Below are 13505 nucleotides of genomic sequence, written 5' to 3'. Positions count from 1 at the left end.
CAAAGATATGTTTGTGTATTTAACAAACCACTGTTTGGGAAAAAGATAAAATTAATGTGCTAAGGATTACCCTAGAAAACTCAGCACATGTTCATCTCTAATGAGAGAAATAAATTCTTATGGGGGTGGGGGCATGCAGGCAGGGAATAGACTAGCTGGTGTTAAAGTGCATCATGTGTTCAGGGAAAGGCAAGAGCAGACTTGCTGGCAGGAAGGGGCTCTTGGGTGAGAGAGGCAGTAGATGAGGTAGGAAGAGAGGCTGAGATAAATAGGAAGGGTCTGAGTCATCACAGCAGGCAGGGAGTCCACAGAGCTGCTTCCAGGAGTGGAGGTGGACTGAATGGAGCCCACTGGGGGGAGAATTACCCTGGAAGCTGGGGAGTTGCGTTGAGGAAGGTAAGACAGGAGGCAGGGAGAACAGTTGAAGACTTTGTAATAGTCCAGGTGAGAAGTGACTGGGGCAGAAGCTGATGGAGAGAGGGACAGCTCTGACACCATCCAGAACTGTGCCTTCTCCTTCAGGAAGCTGTGGGTAAGCAATCATTGTGGGGTGGAATCATGTGAAGTCTGCCCTGAGAGCCCATATCTCACTGACCATCTGCCTCCTCAAGGGCAAAAGCCATGTCATGGTCCCCTCTGCTTTCCCAGTGCCCACCTTGATACCTAGCACATGGAGGACAGTTTCTATTTGGTGATAGAAAGGAGAACAGTGGCCTTGGAATGCAAGTCAGATGGTTTCACTTACTTGCTGAGTGGCCTTGGGAAGGTTATTTAAACCCCTCTGAACCTCAGATTTCTCATCTATAAAATGGGATTAGCTATCCATCTAATACAGGCGTCTTAGGCAGTAACTTGAAAGAAAATTCTTTGCAAACTGCAAAGTACAATAACAAAATAATACAGAGCAGAATAAGACTATTAAGATAAAATGGGAGGATAAAGTATTCAAGGCTAGCTCTGCTTCCAGACTGAGAGAAGATGAGTGGGCAAAGCCACCTGGGGGGGCCCACAGTTGGGCCTAACACTGTTACATCCAGGACATTTTTCTAGAGGAAGCCTCCTGGCACTGCTGTTGGCAGGCTCCTCATCTCAGCCATCATTGGATCAGCATTCCTTGAAGACATAACCTTTCACCCCTTGATGTTTCAGAAACTGAAGCCCCACATCTTCACTGTGGGTGAACAGACCTACAGGAATGTCAAGAGCCTGATTGAGCCAGTCAACCAGTCCATCGTTGTCAGTGGAGAGAGTGGTGCTGGAAAGGTAGGAGGGCCTCTTTCCCATCCTGTCCACTTCATGACTGGCTGGGTGGGCAGAGAGGGAGGGGGACATTCCTCGTGGAGCCGTTTGCTACCTCGTCATTCCCGGACAGGCTGGCTTTAGCAGGGAGTCAGTGTGCCCTGGTGGGCAGGAAAGGAAATCAAGAGACAGGACTCTGGTCTCGGCTCTTCCACCAGCTCTGATGTAACTCTAGGTGAGATACTTTCCTCCTAGGCCTTCATTTCCCAGCTCTGACACTGATGGAAACAAAAGATAGCTACTGAGGATTCCAGCATCGTGGTTCAGAGCACATCAGAAAGATATTTCAATTCTGCAAACCTGTTCTTTCACCTATAAAATAGCAAGGAAAGGAGGACCAACACCTAACTTATGGGACTTCTGTGAGAGTTAAATGAACCAGTGCAATAGACACTGAAGGTAGCTGGGGTTACTTATGGGAAAGGGGTTATTGAAGTAGCCCATTTGCATCCTCTGTGTTGTCCATGATGGCAAGGGCAGTTCCTTGGGCCAGAAGCTCCTGGTGAGTCATGTGGCTCCCTGGGGAGCAGAACCACAATAGGTGAGACCAAATGTTGCACAAGAATGGGTGAGGAGTTGCATAGCTGGTCAGAGGAGGCTACTGGTCCAGGCCTCACCCTCCTGGCAAGCCTCATGCAACCACCCCTCCCTTTCCACCAAACTTACCTTCTCAAGGGATTCTTTGGGCCACAAACCCCCGCTGTCTACACTCACATATGAGGGAATTGCTGAGTACTGAGTACCTGCCAGATTCTAGGCCCTGGGCTCGCCACTGAGGAGTGGCAGGGGGAGGAACAGAGATGCAGCTGGCTTTCAGGGGGCTCTTAGTCCACTAGGAAAGATAGACAAGGAAACAGATGAAGGCAGTAAGCTGCAGGGATGAGGACTTGGACTTGGGTGGGGAGGAGATCTTTGAAAGTTATATCAAGGTGGCCAGTGCAATGACAGTTGTCCAGCTCCTGAACAAAGCCCACTGTCCCTCTGGGGAGCTGCAGCTGGACCTGGCTGGAGACTCATGCCTCCAGAGCTCAGTAACGCATTACTGAGCAGCTGCTGTGGTCGTGGGCTGGGCCTGGTAGATTTATTTTTAAATACCATAGTTGCATAGTTCAAAAATCAGGCAATACTGCAAAGCTTGCAAAGAAAAACAACAACCCTGCCCCATATTTCTCAACCCCTGGCTACTTTCACATCTTAGAGCAGTGTATTTGGGTGTTTTTATCATGTTTCTAACCAGCATGATATTGTTAGTGACTGATTTTTTCAGTTTTGGACCTAATCTTTTCATTTCCTACTTTGGTGAGGATTTAGTCTTATTTCCCTGCCCCCAAACATATATGTAATTTTATCATGATTTCTAATTAAGTTATTAGGCAGTATTTATATTATAACCATGTAATCTATGATTATATTTCCTTGTCTAGTTTTTACTTTCCCTCATATAATTACCCCAGTTTTCTACTTTTTTAGTTTCTACATGCCTATTAAATTATTACCGAACTTATCACCAAAACCTTTCCAGCTTATTCAACTGTCAAGTACATCTGGTTCTTTTTTTTTACTTCGAGGTGCCTTTCCCAGAGCTCTCAGATCTGCTCCCATCTGGCCTGGTGGCTGCCTGGGGCTACTGCCATGTAGCTATTACCTGGAAGCTCTCTGCCTCACTCTGGGGTCAGATTGCTGTGTTCATGATAAACCCCCCTTGCTGGAATCCATGGTTTCCCTTCTTCCCCTACTGCTTTGTATTTATGGAGCACATTCTTTAGTAGCTTTCTGAAAAAGGTAGTAAATGAAAGGCAAATTTTTGAGTTGCGCATCTGAAAATGTTTATTCTGCCTTAAACTGGATATGTTGGCTGGGTTTTATAATTTCAGGTTAGAAATAGTTTTATTTCCAAATTTAGAAGTTTTTTCTTTTTAATATATTTTATTGATTTTTTACAGAGAGGAAGGGAGAGGGATAGTGAGTTAGAAACATCGATGAGAGAGAAACATCGATCAGCTGCCTCCTGCACACCTCCCACTGGGGATGTGCCTGCAACCAAGGTACATGCCCTTGACGGGAATCGAACCTGGGACCTTTCAGACCGCATGCCGACGCTCTATCCACTGAGCCAAACCGGTTAGGGCTAGAAGTTTTTTCTTATATATTCTTTTGAGTGTTGCTTTTGAAAGTCCTAGTCCATAAATTGTGATTTTACTTTCCAAAAGCCGTAGGTATTAAAACTCACAGTGGTATATCTTGGCATGATCTTTTTTTTTTTTTACTTTCTGTGCTGGATACTTTGTGTGGGTCTTTTTAACTTGGAAACTTGTGTTTTTTGTTTAGGGAAATATTTTTGTGTATATTTAATAATTCATTCCCCTCCATTTTCTCTTTCTGGAGCTCCTATTAGTAAGTTTGATTAATTGTTTAATAGTCTTATTTTTTTTTTCACCTAGTCTTCCATCTCTTAACATTTTGTTCTGTCTTCTGGAAGATATTTCCTACTTTATCTTTTAAAAAAAAATGTTTTTCCCTTTTTTTAATAACTTTCAATTCTTTTGAATTTTGAATTTTTGTTCAAAATTTTAATTCTAAGAACACTTTCTTGTTCTCTATTATTTCCCCCCAGTATCTTGGTCTTATTTCATAGATTCAATATCTTCTCCTATTGTTGAGAATATTTCATAATTTTACTTGTCTTCTGCTCCTTGCATTGACTGTTTCCTTCTAGTTCCTTTTCCTCCGTTTGTTTTTATATTTGTCTTTCATGTAAAGGAAGTTTACCGAATAGTTATTGATCCTCAACTATCTGTTCATACTTAAGACACAGTAGCCTGCTCAGGTCAGGGTGTGTTGTCCCATCTCTGCCCCAGGCCCCCTTGTTTCTTTTTCTTAAATGCATCCTCTGGAGTTAGAAGTAAGCACTCCCCATTTCACAGAGCGGGGGGAGTGCTTTGCCCAAGGACACAGTTGAATTCAGCATTCACCCATTTGGTTAGCACCTGCTTGATGGAGATTGTGCTAGTGGGCACCGTTCCCTCGGGCAGGCTCAGAGGTGGGAGGGAACTTGGGCAGGGCTCCCGCAGGGCTGTTTCTGCCGCAGACATGGACGTCCCGTTGCCTGATGAAGTTCTACGCTGTGGTGGCTGCCTCACCTACATCCTGGGAGAGCCACAAGATTGCAGAGAGGATCGAGCAGCGCATCTTGAACTCCAACCCTGTCATGGAAGCTTTTGGTAAGCTCAGTGTCCTCTGTCCCATGTCCTCTGGGATTTGCCACCTTCCAGAGAAAGGAGAGTGAAACCCTCTCTTTGGGGGTTGGAGGATGAGTGTATCATTCACTGCCTTGGGCTCCCAATCTCCTCCAGGTACCCTGAGCCTCTTTCCAGTAGAGATGCTGTCATTTAGCCATGTCTTCCCTCCAGCCTACACAGATGTAACAGTGGTGCTGGAGAGGATCTTGTGGCTCCTCTGGTCTAAATCCTGATGGTTCAGAGGAGAGGGGAACTTGTCTAAGGATGTACAACAGTTAGTGTCCATGTTGGGACTCTAGATGTTGTGCCTACTGTCTAACTCAATAGTGACAGCTTGTTGTTTTTTATTCTTTCCCTTCAAAGAAGACAGTCCCTGGCTGCCTAGGCTTGCTCATTTCAGTTCATTGCCAGGAAGTTCTTCTAACTCCTGAGTCACACTTGCTGAAGCCCAAGTGTTCTTTCCTTAGTCCTGTCCCCTGTGACATAGAAACCAAAAAGGGGCTTTTAGATGACTTTATAGAGACATAGCCCCAGCAGACCTGCAGCCACATGGCCCATGAGGACTCTGTAAACATAGGGGAGCGGTATAAACAGAGGTGTGATCTGTAGGGAATGCCTGCACGCTGAGGAATAACAACAGCAGTCGCTTTGGGAAGTTCATCCAGCTCCAAATGAACAGGTAATTGCTGCTGCCGCCACTGCCCTGGCTGATGGGAGGACGGGGGCAGGGAGTCTGCAAGTGGCTGGAGTAGTCTCTAGCCTGGCCACCCCTGTGGGCAGAACCCTGCTCCTCCTTGCACGCATGTATATGGGATTTATTAGGATCAGTGAACCCTGAGGGTGATCTTTGAATCTAGAGAACTATAGCTGCTCCAGCCTTGGGGAACCTGGAGCAGCATGCTTGTCACAGCCTGTGTGCTCCTCCTGGCTTCTACCCTTGTTTGGGGACTTAGAGTTAAACAGCTACTTCTATGGGCCCAGAGCTTGAACCTGGCAGGGCTTCTGCTCCTGCCTTGGGATGGGGCATAATGACTTACAGAGGCCTTGGCTCTGCCCACCTGAGCTGGTTGCAGGGGAATGTCCCGTACCACTCAAGGGCCTGCTGAGTAGTCCCTCGTCCTCATGACCCCATTGGCTAAGTGGAAGAGCCTGGTGGGGATGTGGGGGTTGCAGTCTGGCACACAGTAAATGCCTATGGAATGAATGGGTAACTAATGGGCTCTGGCCTGCTTGTGCCAGGGCCCACCAGATGACTGGAGCTGCAGTCCAGACCTACCTCCTAGAGAAAACTCGAGTGGCCTGCCAGGCCTCCAGTGAGAGGAACTTCCACATCTTCTACCAGGTCTGTGCCAGGTGGGGCCCACAGCTGCCCAGGTGCAGGGTGGAGATAGCCTGTGACTCTTAACCCCTCCTTCTGCCCCATGCCTGCCTCTTTAATTGGCTTCCAGTGGTGCCACCACTTATTCCAGCAAACTTTATGCAACACTGCCTCACACTGGACCTAGGCTTCTGGGATGGTTTGGCAAGGGGATGTGTATTACCTCCTCTATCAAACCAGACGGTGCTGAGGACTCTCCTTAGAATGGCAACTGTTTCCTCCAAACAGAACGAGGACTTCCCCAGAGCTGTGCCTCTTTCATCAGACGGGTGGTCCCCCAAAGCATGGATAGTGTGTCCCCGGCTCTCAGGTTGAGCCTGGGGCCTTCCCAGAGAGGAGTTGTGCTTTGCTCAGACACAGGCCTCCTCAGACAGTGTTTCGCACCGGGTTGCAGACATGAGGACTGGTTGCTGCTGCTTTTGCTCTGTGCATACCCTGGGTGCTCTACAGTCTTGTGATGTCACTGCCATTTCTCACTCCTTTTATCTCGACCCCAGGCCTATACAAGCCTGGGCTTCCCTCGCACCCCCAGCTCAGCAACCTCTCCCCCTCCCACAGATCTGCAAAGGAGCCAGTGCAGACGAGAGGCTCTGGTGGCACCTCCCCGAAGGAGCCGCCTTCTCCTGGCTGCCCAACCCAGAGAGGACCTTGGAAGGTAGGGGGAGCCTTACCCAGCATCCACCCCCCTCTGCTCACAGCCTGCCTCCCTCACCCCTCACTGCCCCTGCTGACCTCTGGTCCTGACACTGGGCTGTGACTTGGATTTCTTTTCAGAGGATTGTTTTGAGGTGACCAGAGAGGCCATGCTTCATCTTGGCATCGACACCCCCACCCAGAACAACATCTTTAAGGTCAGAAGGAAAGCCATGGCACTTACATTTGACAGAGGTCTCAGGAAGCCCCTCCTCTGAACCTGAGTCTTCCTGAGAATCTGAGACTTTGGGCCCCGCCTTGCAGTCTCCAAGAAGTGGACCGCTCCTCTGTGCACTGAACCTGGACACGGTCTGAGGGTGCAAGGGGCGTGGAGCACATAGTTCTGTATATAAAACAGCACTGTGAGCACCAGAGCTCAGAGGGCAAGGAGCCTGGGTCAGCTCTTACTGCAGTAGTCAGAGTAGAGAAATAACGCTGCCACGTTTGCCCAGGGCAGCTAATGGGCTCTGGTGTGTGGGAATTTTAAAATCATGTTTACACCCTCCTTTAGCTCACTGGGTTTTTCAACAGGCCTGTGTGTAGGGAGTTATTCTTACTTTATGCTTGAGAAGACTAGAGAGGTAAAGTGACCTGCCCAAGGTCAGACACCAGATACAGGTAGACTCGCACCAGGTGGAGTAAGTCCAATTCCCACCTCCTTTCCCCTCCTCTCCGGACATGCTGACCCGGGTGACCTGGGCTCCTCTCATCCCCATTAGTGGCCTCTCTCCTCCCATCTGTCTTTGCCGACTGACTACCTCCTGCTCCCTCACCTCCTCACCCACCAGAGCAACGAGAGGGAGTAGATAGGATAGGCTGGCGGCAGAGACGGGAGCCACTGCAGGGAGGTGGCAGTGCAGTGGAAAGTGACCTCCATCTCCAGGTGGGGCTCCTCAGGCAGGGAGGGGATCACAGCCAGTGTGGGCACTGCCAGGCAAGCGCTTGGCCAGAGGGACAGCAGGAGTGGACAGCAGTAGGGTGTCCAGACAGGAGGTCACAGATCCTCCCCTAGGCTGGGCCATCAGAGCCCAACTGTGCTGAGAAAGAGCCAAAGGAAGTCCAAGCCCAGCTCCACAGAAGTAAGCCTGCTCACGAGGAACAGGAGCCGTGTCCTACAGTCTGTTCCAGAGGGGAAGGCAGAGGGACAGACCATGGTGACCTGGGGGCCCACCGGCTGCCCTGGGAGGCTTCTGTAGTCAGACTGCCCGGGTTCTCATTTAACCTGTCCCCTTCTCATCTGTGTCATGGACATCGTTGCAGCACTCACCTCACTGATGTTGAAAAGATTAACCAAGCCCTAGCTGGTTTGGCTCAGTGGATAAAGCGTTGGCCTACGGACCAAAGGGTCCCAGGTTCGAGTCCAGTCAAAGGCACATGCCCAGGGTTGTGGGCTCGATCCCCAGTAGGGGGCGTGCAGGAGCCGATCAATGATTCTCTCTCATCATTGATGTTTCTATCTGTCCCTCTCCCTCTCTGAAATCAATAAAAGTATATTTAAAAAAAAATTAACCAAGATGATGCATGTAACGTGCATAGAATCGTGTCTCATAGAGTCCTGCAGCAAATGGGCAGTAGCTGGGAGCTGCTATTATTCTTCTGTTGTGATTATATTTAGCAGAAGAGAAGCCTTCCAGGCTGGACTCCAGCCCTTACAAGGTGCCCACTGCATGTCTCCTTTCTCCTGCCCCTCAGGTCCTGGCTGGACTGCTGCACCTCGGCAATGTCCGGTTTGCTGACTGTGAGGATGAAGCCCAGCCCTGCCAGCTGATGGACGATGCCAGGGGTGAGAGCAAGGGTGGCAGGGGCCTGTGCCTCAGGCTTTGGTCACAGACCCAGGGAGCAGGGCTGGCCCTGCCCAGAAAAGAGCCAGCATCGGTGGGATTGGGTAGGAGGCCAGAGGGTGAAATTTGGAATCAACGCCCTTGATTAAACATCAGCTGTAGCGTCCTGCCCTGGATAAGTTACTCCTTATCCCATCTCTGAAGCAGGCAGCATTGTCCCCATTTTACAGATGAGCAAACAAGAGTCAGAGGGTTTATAATGTGTCCCACACGTGGCAATGTGGACTGGGACACAAGTCCTGGGTTCATGTCCTGCCTCTGCCTTCGGCAGGTCTCTTCGCCTACCAGCAAGGTTTCCTCCGTTCATTTGGGTGGGTGATGGTTCCATGACAATGACTTCACTGCCTTGTGAAGAGGGCTGTTTGGAAGGAAGGTTTGTCCCTCCCAGGCTTTGTCAGAACTTCGGCCTCGCTGCTCTGGCTCCCAGAGGACCCACTGCTGGAGACACTGAGGATCAGGACCATCAGGGCGGGCAGGCAGCAGCAGGTGTTCCGGAAGCCCTGCTCCCTAGCCGAGTGCGACACCCGCAGAGACTGTCTGGCCAAACTGATCTATGCACGGTGAGCACTCTGGGCCCCTGCTGCCTCCAGGTTCTCCTCTCTTTGGAGTTGAACCAGACACTGCCATGCAATAGGCCCAGGCCCAGGGTGAGGGCTGCCAGACACAGCAGATGGTTTCCCTCCCCGCTCCCCAGATCCTTGGGGACAGCAGGGAGTAGCTCCTGGGACTCCCCCAAGCAAGGTCCTTGGCCTCATTCAGGGTACTCTGCATGGGGAAATTGGCACAGCCTGGCCTATATTCAGCTCATGGGTTGGCCTTGGTCAGTCGTCGGCAAACCGCGGCTCGCGAGCCACATGCGGCTCTTTGGCCCCTTGAGTGTGGCTCTTCCACAAAATACCATGGCCTGGGCGAGTCTATTTTGAAGAAGTGGCGTTAGAAGAAGTTTGTTTAAAAAATTGGCTCTCAAAAGAAATTTCAATCGTTGTACTGTTGATATTTGGCTCTGTTGACTAATGAGTTTGCCGACCACTGGCCTTGGTGATTGGTGAGGAAAGCCTGCCTAGCTCTCCGCTGGCAATGCAGGCCACCACGGTGATCTAGGGTCCTCAGAGTTCCAGGTGCAGACCCATGTGTCCTTGTGTTTCAGCTCTTTGTAGGCACCTGGGGAATGTGATAGATGGTGGTAGAGCCAGAACCTCGGACCAAAGTGCAGGGCAACCCAGCAAGCAGCAAGTGGGAGCCCAGAACAGGGTAGGGTGGGGTCCTGGCCTTTCCTAGTGGGTTATATGGGCATGTCCACCCTCTGGCCATGTGGTTATGGGTGCTTTCTCACCCTGGGTTCTGAGAACCTTCATGATGCCATGTAAGGGTGTCAAGTGGCACCTTTGAAATTAGGGGATGGAACACGTGTATGTACGTGTGCATGTGCTTATGGGAACTTGGGCCCTCCTGGGTGTGGCACCCTGGCTGGAGGAGCAGCTCTGCCACCCCTCAAACTCAGCTTGACCCTCTCTCACCAGAGTCTCCTCTTCCCCAACCCCAATAGGCTGTTCGACTGGCTGGTATCAGTGATCAACAGCAGCATCTATGCGGCCCCTGACTCCTGGACCACTTTCATAGGTAGCAGGGGCCCCCGCCAGGAACACCCCTTCTAAAAAAGACCAGGGCAGCTCTGGGCCCACTGTGCTAACTCTGGCAGCTCCTTTCCCTTCCCTGCATGCCCCTCTCCTCGTCTGTCCACCGTGTTTGGGCAAGGACATCTCTGTACTCCCGGGTGCTCACATCTGACTAGTCCAAAGCTCACCAGGCAGACTCAGATGGCACTTGTCTGTGAGCATAGTGGGGATGAGTGGAATATAACCTTGTTGGAACCTGGGTAGAGAATGTCAGGTAGGGGAGGCAGTAAATCTCAGAGGCACCAGTGAGTTTGTTCACAGAATGTGGAATTCTAGACACCAACTGGGCTGGTGAGACCCAGGCCATCCAAACTGGGCTGGATGCATAAAATGTTCCCTGGGACCTGGTGCCCTCAAGGAGGGGCCTACCAGGTCCTAAGGATTCAGCCTCAGAGAGGACCTGGTGCCCTGGGTTGCCCCTCACACACATTCGGTCTTTCTTCCTGCTATGAATTCTAACGGGGCACGAGGTAGAAATGGGCACCCTGGGGTGGGGTACGGTGCTCTGTCCACTGTGGGTGTCATGCTCACTCAGCCTCATCCCCAGGCTGCCAAGGATGAAGCTTCACCCTGGGCCCCGACAGTCCCCTTGCCTCTGCAGTGGCCCGTGGGTTCTCCCCTCACCCGCGCCCTCCCCACCCCCCAGGCCTGCTGGATGTGTACGGCTTTGAGTCATTTCCTGACAACAGTCTGGAACAGCTGTGCATCAACTATGCCAATGAGAAGCTGCAACAGCACTTTGTGGCTCACTACCTAAGGGCTCAGCAGGTGAGCGTGTGGCAGGGTGGGGCCGTCCTTCTGGATCCTCTATCTCTTCCTGGACCCCAGGAGCCTTTAGTTCCTTCTTTGATGCCATTCTGGAATAGCTGGTGTTGCTGAGGCCAGCTATAGGAAGGCCTTCTGGGCCTCAGCCCTTAGCTGTCTCCTGCCCCCTCACCTTGCCCTCTAGGAGGAATACGCACTGGAGGGCCTGGAGTGGTCATTTGTCAACTACCAGGACAACCAGACCTGTTTGGACCTCATCGAGGGGAGCCCCATCAGCATCTGCTCCCTCTTAAACGAGGTGGGAGCGTCAGTAGTGTGCTGAGCACCAGAGGTGGGCTTTGGGCTTTTCTGGGGCCTTGAAGACTCGTCAATGCCTTTCTGTGCCTCTGTCTCCCCATCTGCCAAATGGGTTTCCTAATTCCTTCACTGTACTGCCTATGTGACAACTCTGCTACCATGGGGGCGATGGGATAGAGACTGTGAGGGTGTGGGGAGCCCTCTCACTTTTGTGGCCAACTGCCTATCCCGCCCCACATAGGAATGCCGCCTTAACCGGCCAAGCAGTGCAGCCCAGCTCCAGACACGCATTGAAAGTGCCCTGGCAGGCAGCCCCTGCCTGGGCCACGACAAGCTCAGCCGGGAGCCCAGCTTCATTGTGGTGCATTATGCGGGGCCTGTGCGGTACCACACCGCAGGCCTGGTGGAGAAGAACAAGGTGAGGCTGGGCCATGGCCCCTGGGGACCGGGGTAGAACAGCACGCTGAGTCATTGCTGCCCATACACGCAGCTTCCTATGGTGCATCTCCCTCCTGAATATCTTCCCAGAACCCAGGGTCACCTCTTGGGCCATCTGCCTGAGGTCTGCTAGTCAGGCATGACCTGCCCAGAAATGACCCATGTCACACTGGGTTGCTGGTTCATAGGCGACCAGCTTGTCTCCCAGACTCAGGGCCTATCCTACCCTGGAACTCCCTCCTCTGGGGCCTGGGTGAGCAGGCTGGCAGGCCTGTGGACAACCCTGAGTAGCACACCACCTGCCCTCACCCACTGCTCTCGTCCTCTCCCTATAGGACCCTGTGCCCCCTGAGCTGACCAGGCTCCTGCAGCAATCCCAGGACCCCCTGCTCAAGGTGTTGTTTCCTACTGACCCAGAAGAGAAGTCCCAGGAGGAGCCTTCTGGCAAGAGCAGGACCCCAGTGTTGACCGTGGTGTCCAGGTTCAAGGTGGGTCTGGTAGTGCTGACGTGACATGTTTGGGTCACTCCTCAGTCTCAAATGTTTACCAAGCACTTCCCAGGATTGGTGCTGTTTACTGGAGAGCATTGATGAGTCAAGACATGGTCTGGGTTCACACCGAGTTGACAGTCCTGTGAGAAAGACAGAGACAGGAAACAGACACATAGACTTGGCATAACTGCCTAGGGGCCTGTGGGTGTGCAGGGGTCTCTCACCCACTGCTTATGGGGGACTGTGGAAGAGCAATAGTTACATGCACCCGTGACCTGGCCCATTCCAGCTTCCTGCTCAGACTTTGTCCTTGGCCAGAGCAGGTTTGTCTCCTCCCGTATCTTACACTTTCTACTGTCTCTCAGCACACTCTGCTCCTCACCCCGGCCCCCCCAGCTCCACCCTCCACGTCTCTTTTTAGTTTATTCCTTCTCATCCTTCAAAGTTCTGCATTATCATCACCTCCTTGAGAAGGCACCCAGGGGAGCCCAGGTTTGAAGAGCACTTTCCTGTCCAGCCTCAGACACTACTGAGGGTGCCCGTCCAGTGTCTGTGTGGCTCGTTAGACCCGGCTCTGAGACAGCAGTAGACTGCCCCGGTCATAGCCCTTCAGTTTCCTGCACACAGGACAGGCTTTGGTTTAATAACAGCTATTTCCTGAATGAATGGCTGGGGGTTCTGAGATTGCTCTCTTCTAGGAAGATTGTGGGGGGTGGGGAACCCTGAGACCAGATGCAGAGACCAACCAGTTGGAGGGTCACAGTTCAAGAAAGGTCCCTGGAGGCAGATGTGAGGAGCAGTGGGACATCAAGGGATGGGTGTGCTTGGACACAGTAAGAGCCTCCAACAGCCATCCCAGGCACATGAAGATCCTGGTCTTGGGGCTGGAGGTGTTTGATGCAGTCTCTAACCAGGGCCCAGCTGATGCCCCCAGGCAGCTCCAACCTCTGCCTGACCCACTCTCCCCTCTGCAGGCCTCCCTGGAGCAACTTCTGCAGGTTCTGCACAGCACCACGCCCCACTACATTCGCTGCATCAAGCCCAACAGCAAGGGCCAAGCACAGACCTTCCTCCGGGAGGAGGTAATTCACACTGAACCAAAGCTGCTTCGCAGAGAGCCCTATCTGGCAAAGGCCCTGGAGGGGTGAAGGGCAGGACATCTGCTCCAAGTGCAGTGACCAGAGGGGATCTCTCAGGCTGGGCCTGACATTAGGGGGGCTTGTCTACCCATAGCTGGTAGGACAGGCATGTATGGTTGTGTGGTCTGCACTGCAGTGACCTAGCTAAGGAAGGAAGTAGGGCTCTGGCGCCTCTTGCTCTCTTCTCACCGAGCACTGCCCTGATGAGACTGGAGCCCCAGAAGAATGGCTGTCTCTTGCAATTAGCTG

The 13505-nt window shown here is 51.9% G+C and overlaps 1 protein-coding gene across 2 annotated transcripts in view; it reads left to right on the top strand.

The window, feature by feature from the left end:
* MYO19 (myosin XIX) overlaps window positions 1-13505 on the top strand; it is a 28057-nt gene that overhangs the window by 6637 nt on the left and 7915 nt on the right. For both annotated transcript variants that reach the window (XM_080679879.1, XM_080679880.1), the window contains 14 exons: window positions 1150-1263; window positions 4388-4520; window positions 5148-5217; window positions 5778-5880; window positions 6475-6571; window positions 6691-6767; window positions 8302-8392; window positions 8839-9010; window positions 9997-10070; window positions 10773-10894; window positions 11076-11189; window positions 11430-11606; window positions 11962-12114; window positions 13092-13199. In XM_080679879.1, coding sequence (XP_080536005.1) covers window positions 1150-1263; window positions 4388-4520; window positions 5148-5217; window positions 5778-5880; window positions 6475-6571; window positions 6691-6767; window positions 8302-8392; window positions 8839-9010; window positions 9997-10070; window positions 10773-10894; window positions 11076-11189; window positions 11430-11606; window positions 11962-12114; window positions 13092-13199 — 1605 coding nt within the window. The remainder of the gene's footprint in view (window positions 1-1149; window positions 1264-4387; window positions 4521-5147; window positions 5218-5777; window positions 5881-6474; window positions 6572-6690; window positions 6768-8301; window positions 8393-8838; window positions 9011-9996; window positions 10071-10772; window positions 10895-11075; window positions 11190-11429; window positions 11607-11961; window positions 12115-13091; window positions 13200-13505) is intronic.

Source organism: Plecotus auritus (genome assembly GCF_963455305.1).
Source record: "Plecotus auritus genome assembly, chromosome: 7".
Taxonomy (NCBI): domain Eukaryota; kingdom Metazoa; phylum Chordata; class Mammalia; order Chiroptera; family Vespertilionidae; genus Plecotus; species Plecotus auritus.
This window is presented reverse-complemented; position numbering and strand designations above follow the sequence as displayed.